At 48.1% G+C, this 18904-nt stretch overlaps 2 protein-coding genes across 2 annotated transcripts; both read left to right on the forward strand.

Moving 5' to 3' along the window:
- Positions 1-544: 544 nt before the first annotated feature.
- LOC123122886 (UDP-glycosyltransferase 83A1-like) lies at positions 545-4120 on the forward strand. Its single transcript, XM_044543259.1, has 3 exons — positions 545-1399; positions 3005-3546; positions 3636-4120. The coding sequence occupies exons 1-3, from the start codon at positions 916-918 to the stop codon at positions 3978-3980; spliced, it is 1371 nt and encodes a 456-aa protein (XP_044399194.1). The 5' UTR covers positions 545-915; the 3' UTR covers positions 3981-4120.
- An 11738-nt stretch (positions 4121-15858) lies between these two features.
- On the forward strand, positions 15859-17983 carry LOC123122885 (UDP-glycosyltransferase 83A1). Its single transcript, XM_044543258.1, has 3 exons — positions 15859-16555; positions 16664-17208; positions 17323-17983. Exons 1-3 carry the CDS (start codon positions 16078-16080, stop codon positions 17668-17670), a joined length of 1371 nt encoding a protein of 456 aa, XP_044399193.1. The 5' UTR covers positions 15859-16077; the 3' UTR covers positions 17671-17983.
- Positions 17984-18904: the final 921 nt, after the last annotated feature.

The following is an 18904-nucleotide window of genomic DNA, read 5'->3' on the forward strand; positions in this document are numbered from 1 at the left end:
CGGATCTGGAATTTTTTTTTTACTTCTAGTGTTCTTTGTACTACCTTTGACATCGATGAATAGATAGAAAGTTTTCGCACACAAAAATAAAAGTAATGATGGAACCGTTATTACGTGCAAGATCCATGAATCCTACATGAAAATCAACACATATCTTTTAAAAAGCACCCTTAAATGATTGGCCAACATGCCTAAAGAATTTGTTTCCGATAAAATGCTCTGAAAAATCTGTTATTAATTAAATCCATCCGGACAGGCGCTTTGTAACCGAGGCAACTGCATCACCATCTAGATGTGCATCATCCGTTCCTTGTCAGGCACCTACCTGTAGAGCGAGGTTATGACGATCGAAACTGCTGCCACGAGGAGGACAGACAGAGCCATTATGTGATGATGCAAGAGCATAGTGTCTGATTGCTGGTGCCAGTATGTACAGCCAGCCCGACAGAGATCGTGTTTGGTTGCCTCTACGGAGTCGTGTACCTTTTCTCTCAAATATCTCAAATGGCATCTTCCTCAAGCTCTACTGTGTTTGTGTGTGAGTGTGTGTGTGTGTGTGTGTGTGTGTGTGTTTCTTTCTTTTCTGATAACTGAGCAGCTGCGTGGGCCGGAACTGGGAAACGAGACAACGCAGCCCGTTGGAAACTGAAATTTCAGTGGACTCGAAAGGCCCAAGAAGCTGAAACTCCTCGCTGACTCATTCCTCGTGTCCATCATCGCGAGCGCCGGCGACAGCCGGCAGCCGGCCTGGCGGATCGCAGCGGGGCAGAGCGAAAACGACGAGATCGCTTAATGCGCCGACGGCCGCAAATGCCAAAACATCGCGCGCTTATCAGTACCTCCGTTTCTCTCCCCACTCTCTCTCTCTCTCTCACGCACACACACGCACGCACCTCACATCAGTGATCGACCAGCATGGCCGGCGCCGCGCCTCACGTCATGGTGCTGCCGTTCCCGGCGCAGGGCCACGTCACGCCGTTCATGGAGCTGTCGCACCGCCTCGTCGACCGCGGCTTCCAGGTCACCTTCGTCTGCACCGAGCTCATCCACGCGCTCCTCCTCGACACCGGCACCAGCGGCGACGCGCTGTGCGGCATCCGCCTCGTCTCCATACCGGACGGCATGGCCGACGGCGACGACCGCAGGGACCTCTCCAAGTTCGTGGGCGCCATCACGCGGTACGTGCCGGGCTACGTGGAGGACCTCATCAGGGAGACGGCTGCGTCCGGGGAGAAGGAGGTCAAGTGGCTCCTCGCCGACGTCAACCTGGGGTTCTGCTACCAGGGCGCCAAGAACCTCGGCGTCCGGGTGGCTGCCGTCTGGCCGGCGGCCGCCGCGAGTCTCGGGATGTGGTCCAGCATTCCCAAGATGATAGAGGATGGCTTCATCGATGACAAGGGTACCAACTATCCATCCTTCCACTGCCTACTTTCCATTGTTTATAATTATATCATAAAAGAAAAGTTTCGATTCTTCTTTAATACTTATATACATACTCCTCCCGTTTCAAAATATTAAAAGTTCTACATTTGTCCCAAGTCAAACTTTCGTAAAATTCGACCAAGTTTGGTGAAAACTTTACTAATATCTAATACATGGAACAATATGGTTTAAAATATATATTATGATAAATCCAATGAAACTAATTTTCTGTTGCAGAAGTTGTTATGGTTTTTTCATATACTGGTCAAACCTAAATAAGTTTGGTTTAGGAAAAATAATCTAAAACCTCAAATATTTTAAGAGGAAGGTGTACATTAAAATTTAAAAGATATTGTGAAAGATTTACATTTTTTTTCCTTTTGAGAATAGACACTCGAAGAGTATTCTGTTCAATGAAAAGACAACTAGACACAAAACAACCAGTAAAAAATTACTTCGAAAATCATACACGTCATATTCTTTCTTCGATTGTATGCCGCTCGTCGGAAATTGAAAATCACACTGAACCGACGATAAAGAAAAGGGACACCTGCAAACGATCTCGCCACACCATGCTTTGAAGGCCGCAGTAGTCATCCGCCTCTTGAAACGGGATCTACAAATCGCTAAACGAACATTAATTGGAGCATAACCCCATGCAAACACAAACTTACATTACTTCTCCACCTGTCCAAAGGATTCAAGAAACCGGATCATTTGGGTTAACAAATTGAAAGAAGATGTCCAAGTCACCGCACTATGATCCAACCAATTGTTTTCCTTGATCGATACACCAGCTCCCAAGATCTTAAGAGAGCCAACAAAATACAACATTGTCGTTGGAATCGGTTTAGCGAAAGGGTCGCTACTTCGAGGTGTGTAGTTCAACCTCCGTCGTGCGGAACATCTACAGATTTAGAAACCATTTTATGTCCTAACACTTGAAAATTATGCATGCATCAAGCCTTGCACACTTGCTAAGTCAAGCCGATATCTTATTTATAAAAATATATTTCTCAATTGTTCAATTAATATGTAGTTTATTGTAAGAAAAACCTTAATTTTGAAGGTATGCTAGATAAATAATACACCAAATTTTCAGTGAAGTCTAAGAGGCAAATTCACGTTGGGTCAGATACTTTTTTTGGTATGGCCATATCGAACTAACCACAAATTACATGTTATGTCATTTCGAATTAAATTTTGAGCGTAGTTCCATTTCGAACAACATTTGGTGACTGCCCAAATGAGATTCTTTTTATGTAGATATGGGAAGCTTTATTGTTTGATTTCCGACATCTGTATCAAAAGGCCAAATCTCATTCGCCCACTCAAGTTTGAACCATGCATTGTGTGTTTGTTAAAAGATAAGCTAGAATTTCAGCAAAATAAATAAATAGATAAGCTAGAATCTTGCTAAATTAAAAAACTCTGCAGCAATTCCGCCAACTAAAAAAAGAACTCTGCAGCAACTCCGCTGCAGAAGTCATATGTGCATCTTCTCTGCAGATTGCATATGTGCATTCAGCTTTGCGACTTTTGCCTTGAAGCACACATGATAAAAAAAATAAGTAAATTGCAGGCATGGCAAAGCGAGAGGGGATATATGAGATCGCCCCCAAGATGCCGCCGATCTGCATGTCACGCATGCCGTGGTGCATCGACGGCCCACCCGAGGGGCAGCAGCTGGTCTTCAAGCTCGTGGTCACCGACAACGCCCAAGCGACCAGCCTCGCCGAGATCGTCGTGTGCAACTCGTTCCTCGACGCCGAGGCAGCGGCGTTCGGGATGTTCCCGGAGATACTGCCCATCGGCCCGCTGTTCGCCGATCAGGAGCTTCGGAAGCCCGTCGGGCAGTTCTGGCCGGAAGACGTCAGCTGCCTGGAGTGGCTCGACGCGCAGTCCGAAGGCTCCGTCGTGTACGTGGCGTTCGGCAGCTTCACCATCTTCGACCCGCGGCAGTTCCGAGAGCTCGCCGAAGGGCTGGAGCTCACCGGCCGGCCGTTCCTGTGGGTGGTGCGCCCGGACTTCACCTCCGACGTCCTCGGCAAGGCGTGGTTCGACGAGTTCCAGAGCCGCATCGCTGACAAGGGCATGATCGTCAGCTGGTGCCCCCAGCAGAAGGTGCGTACATTGTCAAGAACTGTGCGTCCTATCGTCGCTCAATGGAAGCTTCAGGCAATCTCCAGGTCCTGATCCATGTCAACATGCAGGTTCTGGCGCATCCCGCCGTGGCGTGCTTCGTGTCGCACTGCGGGTGGAACTCGACGATGGAGGGGGTGAGGAATGGCGTGCCCATCCTGTGCTGGCCCTACTTCGCCGACCAGTTCACGAACCGGAGCTACATTTGCGACATCTGGAGGACCGGCTTGGCCGTGACGCTCGGAGATGGAGTCGTGACGAAGGAGGAGGTGAAGAGCAAACTTGAGCAGGTCATCGGCGACGAGGGAATCGCGGAGAGGGTAGCGATGCTCAGGGATGCAGCTCGTAGGAACATTGGCGAGGGCGGGTCCTCGTATGAGAATTTCCAGAGATTTGTTACCCTCCTAAACGAGTGAGCTGCATTTCACTATATACTGTCTGTCACTGTCTGAGACAGACGACAATTTTTTTTTGTGTTTCTCTTTTTATTTTAGTATTATATATTGTGCACGCTTTTCTGGCTTGTTTCCCTAGCGAACCAAAACATATTGAATTTGCAAAGATTATGATTGCTCACCAAGTATGCACGTGATGCCCTAGCGTACACATGACACATCTTAATCTGTAAAAACAAAATCCGAACGATTTTAACCTGCTAACTGTACGGAATTTCCAATACAAAGTAGGTTATGAAGAACAAAATCAGCATGAAAGGAATGTGCTATGTATCACAAATAGGTTGTGAAAGGAGTAGGGGGAGGATGTGTGCACGTGCATTCATAGACATAAGCGTATATGCATATATGTAAGCGTTTGGGATTGTACTATGTTCAAAAATATATATAATAGTGTGATCTCTTAAAACACACCATTTCAAGAAATTGAATAACACCCACTGTGACGCAGGATGGTACACTCCCAACTTACAGACAATAAATTTTAACTCCATAACCGCATCTACCAAGATTATGCTATACTCTATTCATGAACCTTTTTTCTAAGAAGTTCTAAGGCTATATATTAAATAGTGCTGGTCCTTTACAAGCACACCTTTATAGAAAAAGAAAAATACATCCACATCTTTAGGTTGTCGAAGTCTTCTTCCTCTTGCAACCATCAAGGGCGCGCAGTGAGCAAACCTTGTAGTTGCCTCTGGGCCTTCATCTCGATAGAGTAACTTTGTTTCAACCAAGGAGCTTGTAGAAGCAGTGGCCGAAAAGACGTTGTTCAAGAAATCGGTAACTGGTAGCTGCTCGGCCTGCTTTGGAGTGGCGATTAATCGGTGAATCGGCCTATTAACTGGATTAATCGGTCGACCATTAACCGGTAGATTAAATAGGAACTTTCCAACATATATCTAGTTTTTTTAATGTATTATACCATACTTTCATGCTCTCATCTATGTAATATACCAAAATATGCTACTGTTTGGTCAAACCCTAACTATTGAGGAGCGAGAGGGGGAATGGAGGGGTTGTGGGCCAAAATTTTGGGCTCATTTTCTCACAAATCAATGGGCCAGCAATGATTAATCGGCCGAACAATCAATTAATCAGTCTAACAGACCAATTAATCGGCCTAACAAGTTAACACGATGAATAGATGTTATTCAATTCGACAGCCCAACGAGTAGCGATTAACTGGCCCGTTAACTGATTAGTCAAATGAATTCTTGAACAATATGCAGATCAGAAGATGCCGGCGGCCGCAATGTGCGTAGAAAATCGCTGCCCTGGAGAAGAAACCACCCAAAAGAGCCTGCAAGTACTCCAAAGACCACAAGTGTCGGCCGAATCTATACGGATCCACCGAAGCTCAAAACCGTTCGAATCCAGGAAGATATGTTGAAGGCACACCTCCACACGCCCTCCATGGACACTAAGTGCACTGCCGAAATGGGAAAGGACAAGGACGACATTATTCCTAAACAAGGGCAACTCCCCCGCCCTAGCCGCCCCGACCAAGGCACGAAGACTTCCTAAAGTCTATTACCACCCATGATCATATCTCGGCGCTCTCCTCTGAAGAATAGGACAACCAAGTAGCCACCGAAGGTTACTGAGTCACGGGATTTGAGACGCCAACACACGCTGCTACAGTGGCACCGCACAACCGCGTCGAATCCATCACATCCACTGTGCCATGATGCGAATGTTGCTCTGCCATTCACACGCAGGGCTTGCGCCAACACGCACAACAAGGTTTTTGCCTAGCAGCGCACCCTTGCGGTGGCGAGCGCAGTAGGAGGCAATGGGTTTCCCTGACTGGGTAGGCCATTTATGGCTTAATTATGCCTTATCTTGAAATTTTGCAACAAGTCAAAGACCCCATTCATCTTCTTGAAATAAAGCAAGTCCGACATGTCCATAACACCATTTGATAAGTAGTTATGCATGTACAAGCAACCAGTCTTCAAAATAACCGTTTTGTGCATAGGCACTGCAATATAGACATGACCGAAATGATGTGGAAGGCAAAAGTGAAAAAACATTTAGTGGAAAGTGGCAAAACCAAAATTAAGTAGGTTGGATCCAACTCAAGAAAAAAGATTAATAGGAGTATATACTATTTGTAGTCATTTAGCGCAAGAGCTATACGTTGCCCGTACCGATTCCTAATGTGTTTCGCAAGAGCTATACACTCGCTGTATGTGGGCCGGCCTAGTGAGAGATGAGTTGAGGAGAGGTTTTGTATTTTTTTATTTTTTCTTCGGTTTTCTTTGTTTATTTCTCGATTTTCATCATTTCTTTCTTTTTTCTTTCTTCACCACATGTTTACATTTTGATATGCATTTTATATTTTTTTATACACCAGGAACAATTTTTTGTATGCATTTTCTAAATACATGATTATTATTTTTCAAGTATTTGTTTTGGTGTCTAATTTTTTCATACAAATTGTAAAAAAAATTATACATCTAAAACATTTATATATATGTTTCATATTTTTAAATAAATAATTTTACATTTTCTATATACTTGTTTTTGAACATTTTTCCAATACGTGTTAAATAGTTTTTCAAATGCACGTTGGAACATTTCTTTTATGATGCTAATTTTTTTCCTTGAACTATGCAGACATATTTTTTTACATCTATAAACATTTTTTTAAAGAAGAGCACAAACATTTTGTTTGAAACACATGATCATTTTTCTAAATGCAACGAGCATTTTTTTGGAATGGTACGGAACATTTGTTTACATTGTATAATATTTTTTTCAAAATGAAACATACATTCTCTTTTAAACACATGATTTTTGTTTGAAATTTTCATACTTTTTTTAAAGTTGAGCGGACACTGCATTTACAATTTTTTTTACTGTGCGGTGAACACTTTGAAAATTAACCATTTTTTTATTATATATGTATTTAGCAATAAGCGTGATGCATAGCCGCGCCCGTCATTTAGGAGATGGACAGAGGTGTAAGTGCAGCGCCTGAAAACTCTGGTTAGCCTGTTATGTGTGTATTATTGTTGGCCACACAAACCAATCACAAGGGTTGGTGCAGCCATGATTGAACTAACACATTTATAAACCACAAATCTGCACTCTCTGATCCATGTGCTTTCCTCCTTCTACCTCAGAACAAACCTTATTATGGTCTGCAGTACCACTACCTACTAATTACAACTTGTGTGTTCCACAGAACTTAATTTTCCCGACCGAATGGAGCATCGTGCAGCACAGATTGTCTTGCCGGTACCTGCAGGTCAATCTCTGTGGCAAGGATTTTTTTTTGTCTTGCCGGCACCTGCAGGTCAATCTCTGTGGCAAGGAGTCACCATGCAAGTGAAATCAATGGAGGCGGCCCGAGCGGGGCCTCTCTGACATATTAGCCCGGTCCGGCCCAGCCCGTTGTGCCGGCGGGCCTGAACCCAACTATAAAAACTGCCGCACGGACACGACGGACACGACGCACCGAAACGCAACAGAGAAACAAACGCTGGCGGCACAGGCTGCAGCAAAGCTAGTTGAGCGGCATCCAGCTCGCCATGGCCGTCACCGTGCCCTCCGCCGCCCGCCACCTCCTCCTCCTCGTCACCGTGACCGTCGTCTCCGTCGCGGCCGCGACGCCATCCTCGCCGGGGCGGCCGTTCCGGACGCTGTACGCGTTCGGCGACTCGTTGACGGACACGGGCAACACGCACTCCACGACGGGGCCCTACTCCTTCGGCGTGTCCCACCCGCCGTACGGCGCCACCTTCTTCCACCGCCCCACCAACCGCTACTCCGACGGCCGCCTCGTCGTTGAGTTCCTCGCCACCGACGTCCTCGCCCTTCCCTCCTTGCTGTTGGAATTAACCACGATGAGTAGTCCTAGTCCGGTTTGGACAGGAGCAAGTCACCACGTAGTATACTAGGATTAGAAGTTGTAGCCGTGTAGGTTTGCTTGTGTTTGATCCTAGCTGCTATATATACGTAGGTATACCCCTGTGATTGTAGCTCAGATCAAGCAATAAGATAATCAGGAACGACACGTTCCTGTTGCCATACATCGACGCCTTGTGTTCACGTGTCCTGCTAGTTGAGAATCGGCAGCCGGCAACGCGTACGTGTAGGCGTACGTGCGTTGTGGTCCGGTGAGAATCAATCGAGCTACTAGCCTGCCAGCTTGCTCCTTGAATACGTACTCATGTATCTCGACGGCCGAAAGTATAGGTTGTCTGAATCGCGTCGTATAAAATACGTCGGAAAGTACTCGACGTACGGATCTATGCCAACAATTGGTATCAGAGCTTTGGTGTATTGGCGTGATCTTCGGAAAGCACTAGAAGGATCATGTTGAACACAGGCAAGGAGATCGTGACGGCGGCAGCGGGAGCACCGATGCCGATGGTGGGGGGATCACAATTCCCTCGTCTGGATCGAGAGGACTACGCACTATGGGCGATGAACATGGAGGTCGCGATGGAGGGCGCCGAGCTCTGAGAAGTCGTCGACCCCGGCGGTGCCGAGTACGCGAAGGGCGCGGCGAAGTACCGGAAGGATCGTCAGGCGTTAACAGCGATCTACTCCGCCATGCCGAAGGATGTGTTGCAACACCTCGTCGGAAAGAACTCGGCGAAGGAGGCATGGGAGACCATCAAGATCCTGCACCAGGGTCATGACCGTGTCAAGGAAGCACACCTTCAGTCCCTGATGAGAAACTACGAGTGCCTGAAGATGGATGAAAGTGAGACGGTTGATCAGTTTGCCTCCCGTCTCAAGACCCTCGTCAACGGCATACGCAGCTATTGTTCAACCCTAGAAGAAGTTGCCATCGTCCAACGATTTTTGCGCGCCGCGCCGGCACGCTATATCCAGATCGTCACATCGATCGAGCAATGTCTCAACCTGAAAACCCTCACGGTTGAGGATCTCGTCGGAAGGTTCAAGGCCCACGACGAGAGAATTCGTCTCAGTTTCGGCGACACGGAGGCAAGTGAGCACCTGATGTTGACAAAGGCGCAATGGATCGCCTTGTCGAAAGAGAAGAAAGGCGGATCCACGAGCAGTGGCAAGAAGAAGGGGAAAGGGAAGCAACGCTCGGTGAGAAAGAACTTCGTCGACTCGGACGACGAGGATGCGCCTGCACCACCGAGAAGAAAGTTTGACATCAGAAAAGTGAGGTGTCATAATTGTGGCCTCCTCGGTCACTTCAAGGCTAACTGCGAGGAAGCACCGAAGCAGCGGGCGCTCATGGCTGAGGAAGGAGATGACTGGGATATGATGCTGATGTGCGAGCTAGTGGACGAGGAGGATCCAGATGATCTTGGTCCGCTGGACACGGGTCCGGTCAGTGCATCCGCGCCATTAAACCCAGGCGATGTTGTGGCGCCAGAAGACCACGACACAAGACGTGATGGTGTGCTCATGCCAGTAAAACCAGGCGAATTCGTGGCGCCCAGAAAACCATGATGCAAGGCGTGACGGTGTGTTCATGCTAGCAACAGGCGAAGACGTGGCGCCAGAAGACCACGGCATAATGTGTGACGTTGTGGGCACGCAGGAAAACAGCGAAGACGTGTCGCCGGAACAACTAGAAACTTCGGCAACACGGAGCGATGCTCCGAACGATGGCGCGCGGCGAGACGCATCAGTGACCTCACATGGATCAGCTGGCGTCCCAGGAACAGGAGTTGTAGCCTCTCCTCGAAGCACAAGGAGCAGCGCGTGGAGCGCTGGCGCTACAAGCGACAGGCATGGCGTACGAGGCGTGCACGATGTGCCATGCAGCTCAGCCAGCTGCACTGGAGGCAGTGACCCAGCGGACGGGCCGAAAGCAGGGCGTGGCCCAGCGCCAAGCTCCCAGCCGGGCAGCCCAGCAGGCAGGCCGGCTACTGGCAGGCCAGAACTGCCAGAAGGCCCAGCCGTGGCTCAACCTTCAGTTGACCATGTGGCTGGAGGAGCAGAAGGGCATGCACGTGAAGCATCTCCAGCGTTTTTGGCTGGTTCAACTTGTGAACGTGCAGCTAATTTGGAAGGGACCAAATTGCTAGAAAATGGAACTTGGGCAAGTTCAGAAGCAAGCGTGTCTTCTCCGACAACACGAGAGGGGCGCTTGTTAGATCTCTCTCCAACGGAAGCGTTTCAAATTAATTCGTAAAGATGAAGAGTAAAGGGCAACGACATTTGCACATTGAGGAATCGGAAAATTTTGAAGATGCAAAGACGGAAGAGTGTTGGCGTCGTGCTATGGATGAAGAATTGGGTTCGATCCGAGACAACGATACATGGGAGCTCGCGGATCTTCCCAACGGACATAATGCCATAGAGCTCAAGTGGGTGTACAAAGTCAAGAAGGATGCCAAAGGGAACTTGGTGAAGCATAAAGCAAGGCTCGTGGCTAAAGGATACGTGCAAGAGCAAGGTGTGGACTTCGAAGAAATGTTCGCTCCAGTTACAAGGATGGACTCGGTGAGACTACTTATAGCTCTCGCCGCTCAAGAATCTTGAAGACTACATCACATGGATGTGAACTCCATGTTTTTGAGTGGAGAGTTGGAAGAAGAAGTATACGTGAAGCAACCACTGGGGTACATCAAAGAAGGAGAGGAACACAAGGTATTGAAGCTATGCAAGGCGTTGTACGGGCTACGACAAGCTCCTCAGGCATGGAACATCAAGCTTGACCGTACATTGATTTCTCTTGGATTTGAGAAAGCCCCACTGGAGCATGCAATGTACAAGCGAGGTGAAGGAAGGGATCATCTACTAGTGGGCATCTATGTGGATGATCTGTTGATAACTGGAGCAGACGAAGAGGTGATTGCAAACTTCAAGCTACAGATGAAGGAGCTATTCAAGATGACTGATCTAGGGCTCTTGAGTTACTACCTTGGGATCGAGGTACATCAAAATCCGGAGGGGATCACAATAGGCCAGGAGGCATATGCAAAGAAGGTACTTAAAAGTTGTGGCATGAAAGATTGCAATCTAAGTCCCGTTTCGATGAAGCCTCGTCTCATACTAAGCAAGAAGAGTGAAGCACGCGCGGTTGATGCAATGGAGTATAGAAGTGTGGTCCGAAGGTTGAGGTATCTCACAAATACAAGACCGGACTTGGCCTATTCCGTTGGCATAGTGAGTCGCTTCATGAAAGCGCCCACAACTGAACATTGGGCAGCTGTGAAAAATATACTCAGGTACATCAAAGGGACAAGAAACTTCGGTTGTGTCTATTTGAGAGAGAAGAAGGAGATGGTGGAGCTACTTTGCTATAGTGATAGCGACCTGGCAGGAGATGTGGACGACCGTAAGAGTACCTCGGGCGTGGCATATTTCTTGGGAGGAAGCATAGTAAGTTGGCTATCACAAAAGCAGAAGGTGGACGCATTATCATCTCGTGAAGCGGGTATATTGCAGCTGCAACCGCGGTGTGTCAAGGCGTTTGCCTACGAAGGCTACTCGGTGACCTCACAGGTAAGGAACCGAAACAGGTGGTGCTCAACGTTGATGACAAGTCTACAATCTCTCTGTTGAAGAATCCAGTGCATCATGATAGATGCAAGCACACTGATACAATGTATCGTTACTTAAGAGAGTGTGTGAAAGAAAGCAAAATTGGCGTCAACTACATTTGCACCGAGGACCAGCTTGCAGATATCCTAACCAGATCTTTGGGACGACAGAAGTTCGTGAAGATACGGCGAAGGATCGGCGTCCAAGCTGTGAAGTGAGGACATCGTGTTTAGAGGGGTGATTGTTGGAATTAACCACGATGAGTAGTCCTAGTCCGGTTTGATGCACGTAGTATACTAGGATTAGAAGTTGTAGCCGTGTAGGTTTGCTTGTGTTTGATCCTAGCTGCTATATATACGTAGGCATACCCCTGTAATTGTAACTCAGATCAAAGCAATAAGATAATCAGGAACGACACGTTCCTGTTGCCATACATCGACGCCTTGTGTTCACGTGTCCTGCTAGTTGAGAATCGGCAGCCGGCAACGCGTACGTGTAGGCGTACGTGCGTGGTGGTCCGGTGAGAATCAATCGAGCTACTAGCCTGCCAGCTTGCTCCTTGAATACGTACTCGTGTATCTCGACGGCCGAAAGTACAGGTTGTCTGAATCGCGTCGTATAAAGTATGTCGGAAAGTACTCGACGTACGTACGGGTCTGTACCAACACTTCCTGCCGCCCTACCTCTCCACCCTCTCCCGGGGCGTCGGCGATGCGCTGTTCTGGGCGGGCGAGATCGGCGCCAACGACTACGGGTACAGTTTCATGGCCCCTGACGCCCTCCCGTCAGAGCGCATCCGGAACATGGCCATCGATAGGATCACCACCTTCCTCCACGTATACTATGTTGCTCAGCCTCAGTTGCTCTAGTTTTGTGTTTCTTCTATGTTACTACTCCTTCACAAATGCATGCATTAATCAAGGACACAATGAGCATGCAGATGCATGCATGCATGTCGACGGAAGGTACCGAAAGCAACTACTCCCTTGTTCCCTAATATTTGTCTTTCCGGCCATTTCAAATGGACTAAACATATAGATGTATGTAGACATATTTTAGAGTATGGATTTATTCATTTTGCTTCATATGTAGTCATTTGTTGCAATATGTAGAAAGACAAATATCTGGGAACGGAGGGAGTACCTTGGATGCTCGCTAGGTCTCATTGATAGACACACTCCAATATCAGGACTGTTCTCGACAAGTGACTGGTGAAAATAAAATGCAGCTAGGACTTAGCACTGTCAGTGCTCAGAGCTTCCATGCTCTTACTTCGGTGTCGTTAATATATCTAGCTACTCACTAACTTGACCTCCAAGGAGTGGGCTCTCTACTGTGTTCAGCGGGTGTCGGATATTCTTTAACCGGCCTCCTTACTAGCGGTTATTTTAGCCTCCTTACTAGCGGTTATTTATCATCACTATTATATAGGAGTATTATATGTTGGCATTACAGTCGAGCTCATACTCATATTAATTGATGATTAAGGTGTTCGTTAGATCCACAATTTCCACGAGATAATGGACACGAAGCACATAACATGGATGAACATTCATCATCTCTAACCATTCAATTGTCTGAACAACGTAGGTGGTCTTCCAAAAAAAAAACGTAGGTGGCCACTATTTGTGTGGTGGCCCTCTCCTCCTCCATTTCGACATTTTTATCACTAATGTAAAGGCTGCACGGGACATATCCATATAGCAAATATAATTTTTGTTAGATTTAAGGATAAAGATAGTTATAAGTAAATTAAGTGTGCGTTGGTGTTGGTTGTGTGCACCTAACTATACAGAGATCGGGTATGCACTCATTGTGTTTGTATTCCCTTGATGTTTTATTTTGAGTCAATAAAATCCACCATTTATAAAAAAAGTAAATTAAGTGTGGGTACAAAGAGAACTTGATGACCTTAAGGGCACGGATCACGACTTTTCACGAAAGCATTTCTAGATAATTATTGAATCCGAGGAGCTAAGGTTAGACATTCCCGGTTTATCCTAACTAGAGGTGTCACGGTCTCTAGTTGTGGTCGCACCCAAACCAGATTTTAGTGGATAGTCTACTCGTGATGTCTTCTATCGAGTCATGCAAATGGTAAGATAAACTAAACCAGGAGCAAGTAAAGTAAAAAAGACAAGGATTAAAACAACTATACACTAAAAAATGTTTAACTAATAGATGACTTTTAGGCATAAGGCATAACTAGTCTGATTGTAAAGCGGGGGAAGCCAGGGCTAAAGCATGCAACAATATATGCCTCGTGCACACGCCCCTCACACAAGTACCACCCACCTAACATTTTGTCAGTGTAATATAGTAATTAAGGGTTTTTCGGTGGATGTGACAAAGAGCAAATGACTCGTGGTTACTCCCTCGAGTCGGCGACCTAGGACAAAGTGTTTTTTTCATCTCTTTTGTATTTACACATTTTTCCAAGTAACAACTCGAAAGGTGGGCAGTGGGTTCCTGCATTTCCATGTTGAAGAAAAGAGTTACTGATTAATTAGGGGAAATGGGCAAAAATCAGATACAAAGGGAACAAAGTCCCCCACCGTCTGCCAAAGCGATGGAACCCGAGACAAACACACCACCAAACTAGAAGGCACCACACCAGCACACCAATGCCGATGAAGGGAGAGAAACCAATCCGCTATGGAAAGAGTGGGGATGAGCCTCCCAAATATTGGATACAAAGTTTTATAACCATCCGACCATTTTTTTTCTTTTTTTTCTTATTCAAACAAAATGTTGTGTTTTATTTAAAAGTTATGGTGGTGCCCTAGAAATGGTTTAGTCGCATGAGAAATGCTCCATGAGTCCCATAATATAGTGTGTTTAGATTTCTTTTTGAAGTCAAACTTTGTAGGTTTAGATCAAATGTAGTATAAAAAATAAGTATACTATCAACATCTAGAATACCAAATAAATACCATCAGATTCATCCTGAAATATATTCTCTACTATAAGTATAGGTAATTTTCTCTATAAGCTTCAAATTTGTGAAACTTGAGTTTTGAGAAAACAAACACTTATTTTATGAACAAATTAACTGCAAATTTGTGTCAACCACCGGAATGATTTCTAGTAGGCGACTAATAAAGAAACATGAAAAATGCAGGGGCTGCTGAAGAGAGGGGCCAAGTATGTCGTGGTGCAGGGGATGCCGCTGACGGGGTGCTTGCCGTTGGCGATGACGCTGTCACAGCCGTGGGACCGGGAAAACCTGAGCTGCGTGGCGTCCATTAACCGGCAGAACCTCGACCACAACCACCACCTCCAGGCGGGGCTCCACCGGCTCCGGCGTAGCCACCCGGACGCCATCATCGCCTACGCCGACTACCACGCCGCGCACCTCGCCGTGGTGCGCAGCCCGGCCAGGTACGGCTTCACGGAGCCCTTCAAGGCCTGCTGCGGCACAGGCGGCGGTGCCTACCGAAGACGGGACGGACCGGCGGCGGCTGGCTAGGTCACGTAGGAGTTGGAGTTAAGCACATAAAGACTCAAAAAAAGGGGGGGGATGGGTTGGGCGGTACATGTAATGTGCTTCGGACCAATAGCAAATCAACTGACCCAAATACGTGGTCAGTAAAAAACAGCCCAAACTAGCTCACAAAACAGCCCATGAAAGAAAAGCATGAATCTCAAAGCAGAAATCAATTGTAAAAAGATCGACTAACCCAAAATTAATTTTTCAGGCGACTTGCATATGACTAAAGTGAGAAAAAAATGCCCAAAAAATGTCTTCCTTCTCACTTTCTCCTTCACTCTCTTGCTTGTTTAACGTTAGGTTCCATGGCCGGGGTGTACACCGATCGATACCTAAATTATGTTTCCCAAGGGTAGTTTCCATAGCTGTCCTATTGGGGTTTTTTTTTTTTTGCGAGGGAGACAGGGAGTGCCCTATTGCTAATGGTTTTGATCTTCATCTGATTCTCGCGGTTTAAGAATACTGCGTGCGCTTATCCCTAGTTATTCTCCACATTTTTTTTCTTTATTTTCTACTAGTAGTACTGTCAGTCAGTCGCTCACTCCCACTCACGGCCTCACGGGAGTACTAGGAATAACACCATCTCCAATCATCAGCCGACATCTGAACTCTCTCTCTCTCTCGATTGTGATCTCGACGCCGGTACTATTTGCCTTCAAGCTCCAGTTCGACCTTGTTACGATCCCTGCCCGCGGCCCACCTGAGGAGACGGCGCCAGGCCCACCAGAGGAGAAGGCGCAAGGCCCAACGAAGCGCGACCGAAGGCCCAGCACTCGCTACCCAGCCCATCAGTACGTAACCTAGCCAGTACTTAAGCTGGGTGCCTCAAAAAAAAAAAAAAAAAAAAAACTTAAGCTGGGAAGGCGAGAGGGAAGGCAGGCAGAGACGAGACGACCTGGCGGCGGCGGCTATTCTATCCCCTTTTCCTCTTTCTCTGTTAGAACCCTAGCCACCCATCTTCTAAATTCGTGTAATCAGATCTTGTATGAACTAGTTCGGATCCGAGGTCGTATCAGACCGCCACACAACAGCTATCCGCGAGGCTCCGGACGCGAATCCATCCCATCGATCGGCACCGGCATGGCCGGCGCGGCGCCTCACGTCATGGTGCTGCCGTTCCCGGCGCAGGGCCACGTCACCCCGCTCATGGAGCTGTCGCACCGCCTCGTCGACCACGGCCTCCGGGTCACCTTCGTCTGCACCGAGCCCATCCACAAGCTCGTTCTCGATGCTCTTCGGCGGAACGCCGACGACGGCGAGGCGCTGGACGGGATCCGCCTGGTCTCCGTACCGGACGGCCTGGCCGACGGCGACGACCGGAGGGACCTGTGCAAGTTTCTCGATGGGCTCTCGCGGTGCATACCAGGCTATGTGGAGCAGCTCATCAGGGAGACCAAGGTGAGGTGGCTCGTCGGCGACGCCAACATGGGGCTGTGCTTCGAGGTTGCCAAGAAGCTCGGCGTCCGGGTCGCCTGCGTCTTCCCGGCGTCCGCGGCGGGCCTTGGCACGTTGCTCCGGCTTCCCCAGCTGATAGAGGACGGCTTCTTCGACGACAAGGGTACCAAAGATCCATCCATCTCGCACACCTGAAGTTCTGAACAGGGGATTGGCATTTTTCTCTGAAGAAACAGTGGACTGAATTATTTCTTTCTCTGAATAAACGCAGGCTTCCCGAAACGACGAGGCGCGTTCGAGATCGCCCCCAACATGCCGCCGATGTACACCTCGCACATGCCGTGGAGCATCGACGGCGCCTTAGAGGGGCAGGAGGTATCCTTCCGGCTGGTGTCCCGGAACACCCAGGCGACCAGCCTAGCCGAGATCATCGTGTGCAACTCGTTCCACGACGCCGAGACCGCGGCGTTCGAGCTGTTCCCCGACATAGTGCCCATCGGCCCGTTGTTCGCCGACCAGGAGTTCCGGAAGCCTGTCGGGCAGTTCTTGCCGGAGGACACGGGGTGCCTGAAGTGGCTCGACGCCCACCCCGACGGCTCCGTTGTGTACGTGGCGTTCGGCAGCTTCACCGTCTTTGACCCGCGGCAGTTCCGTGAGCTCGCCAAGGGGCTGGAGCTCACCGGCCGGCCGTTCTTGTGGGTGGTGCGCCCGGACTTCACGACCGGCGGCCTGAGCAAGGCGTGGTTCGATGAGTTCACGAACCGAGCCGCTGTCAACGGCAGGGGCATGATCGTTAGCTGGTGTCCCCAGCAGCAGGTATCTTACATTATCATCAACTTGATGTTTAATCTGTGCGCCTCGGACCAAAGTGCATATTGCAAGCGTCAGATCGTGATGGCGAACTTTTTAAATTTCGTTTTCAACGTGCAGGTCCTCGCACACCGCGCGGTGGCGTGCTTTGTGTCGCACTGCGGTTGGAACTCGACCATGGAGGGGGTCAGAAATGGCGTGCCCATCCTGTGCTGGCCGTACTTCGTCGACCAGTTCGCGAACCGGAGCTACATCTGCGATATCTGGAGGACCGGACTGGCCGTGACGCCCGGTGAAGATGGCGTCGTGACGAAGGAGGAGGTGATCGCCAAATTGGGATTGGTTATCGGTGACGAGGGAATTGCAGAGAGGGCAGATATGCTCAGGGATGCAGCTCGCAAGTGCCTCAGCGAGGGCGGCTCCTCGTATGAGAATTTCAAAAGATTTGTCGATCTTCTAAGCGAATGAGGGGCACTTTTTTTTCTTCGTGTGATGGTCGCTACGATCTGTTGATCCAAGGGAGTTTAAATCGTGGGAAGCTAGTGTTAAGGAATGTAGTTAATTTAGAGTTGTGTAGACAAATACTCCTTCCATCCCATAATATAAAAGCGTTTTTGGCAGGATGGAGGGAGTATATATTTTTATGGCATTATTTTTACTCGTTGTATGTTGTTTTTGCCAAAAAGTTGTGTAATTAATCATTGGACTGCATAGCTACATTTTGTATTTTTGTACGTATATTATGGAGAATGTTGTTGCAACGTACCCATTTCGGTTTCTACTCTTATGAGAGCACGTCCTATTAGCTTGTTTTGAGGCATTGATAAATTGTGAAGGAGCTCATTTAAAGGCGTGGATAAGTTTTGAAAATTCATGAAAACAATCACGGCGTGCATGGGATCATGACCAGCAATTCTCAAGACTTTAAACTTTTTTCAGCCCATTGCTAAGCCTTGTCTACCTATGAGGCAGAAGCTACTGTTTGTAGTCTGAAAGCAAAGGAGAAGATGCATAGAAATACTAGTAGTAGGATGTAATCATGCTCGTAGTAAAAAAAAACCTCGGTGGAAACCATGTCAGATTAGAAGTTTCTAAAAATTATTGAAAAATAAAAATATATTGGGGACCTGATGTTCTACAAAAAAGAAATCTATTTGGAGATATGAAAAAACCATATCTAGAAATGAATAATGACGACAACGCCAATAGTTTGTTTTCGAACTGCCTAGCGATATGACTCTCCTCTCCCCCTCCCCCTCCCCTTCCACTGTCCCCTTCCCACGCCCCTCGCCGCCCTGGCTTTGCTCCGCCCACTGTAGGCTCACCTGACCCCTCACTTGCCTCCTCCTCTCATTTGCCCTCGTCTCTCCCCTCGCTTGGGCGCCTGGCTCATGTCCCGACGCCCCCTCCCCTTGGCTCCTCCTCAAACGGCTTTGGGTGCTTGGTGTCGTTGGGGACTCTGACGTGAATCTGTGCCGGTGGCGGGGTTCTCTGATCTGGTGCCTCTCCTCGTCCTCGGGTTCTAGCTGCCTCCGCGGCGACTGGAGCTCGTCTTCAAAATTTTGCGCCTGGTGGGCGCTACCGTCCTTGTCACTCGCCGGAATCCTTCCCTGCTCCTGGCTGGCAGGTCGTTCCCTTCCGCCCACGGTGTTTTGGTCCGCCCACTCCTATCTCATAGGAGTTTGGTTTGCTTGGCCCTTGC

The sequence above is a fragment of the Triticum aestivum genome, chromosome 5D (genome assembly GCF_018294505.1).
Source record: "Triticum aestivum cultivar Chinese Spring chromosome 5D, IWGSC CS RefSeq v2.1, whole genome shotgun sequence".
Taxonomy (NCBI): domain Eukaryota; kingdom Viridiplantae; phylum Streptophyta; class Magnoliopsida; order Poales; family Poaceae; genus Triticum; species Triticum aestivum.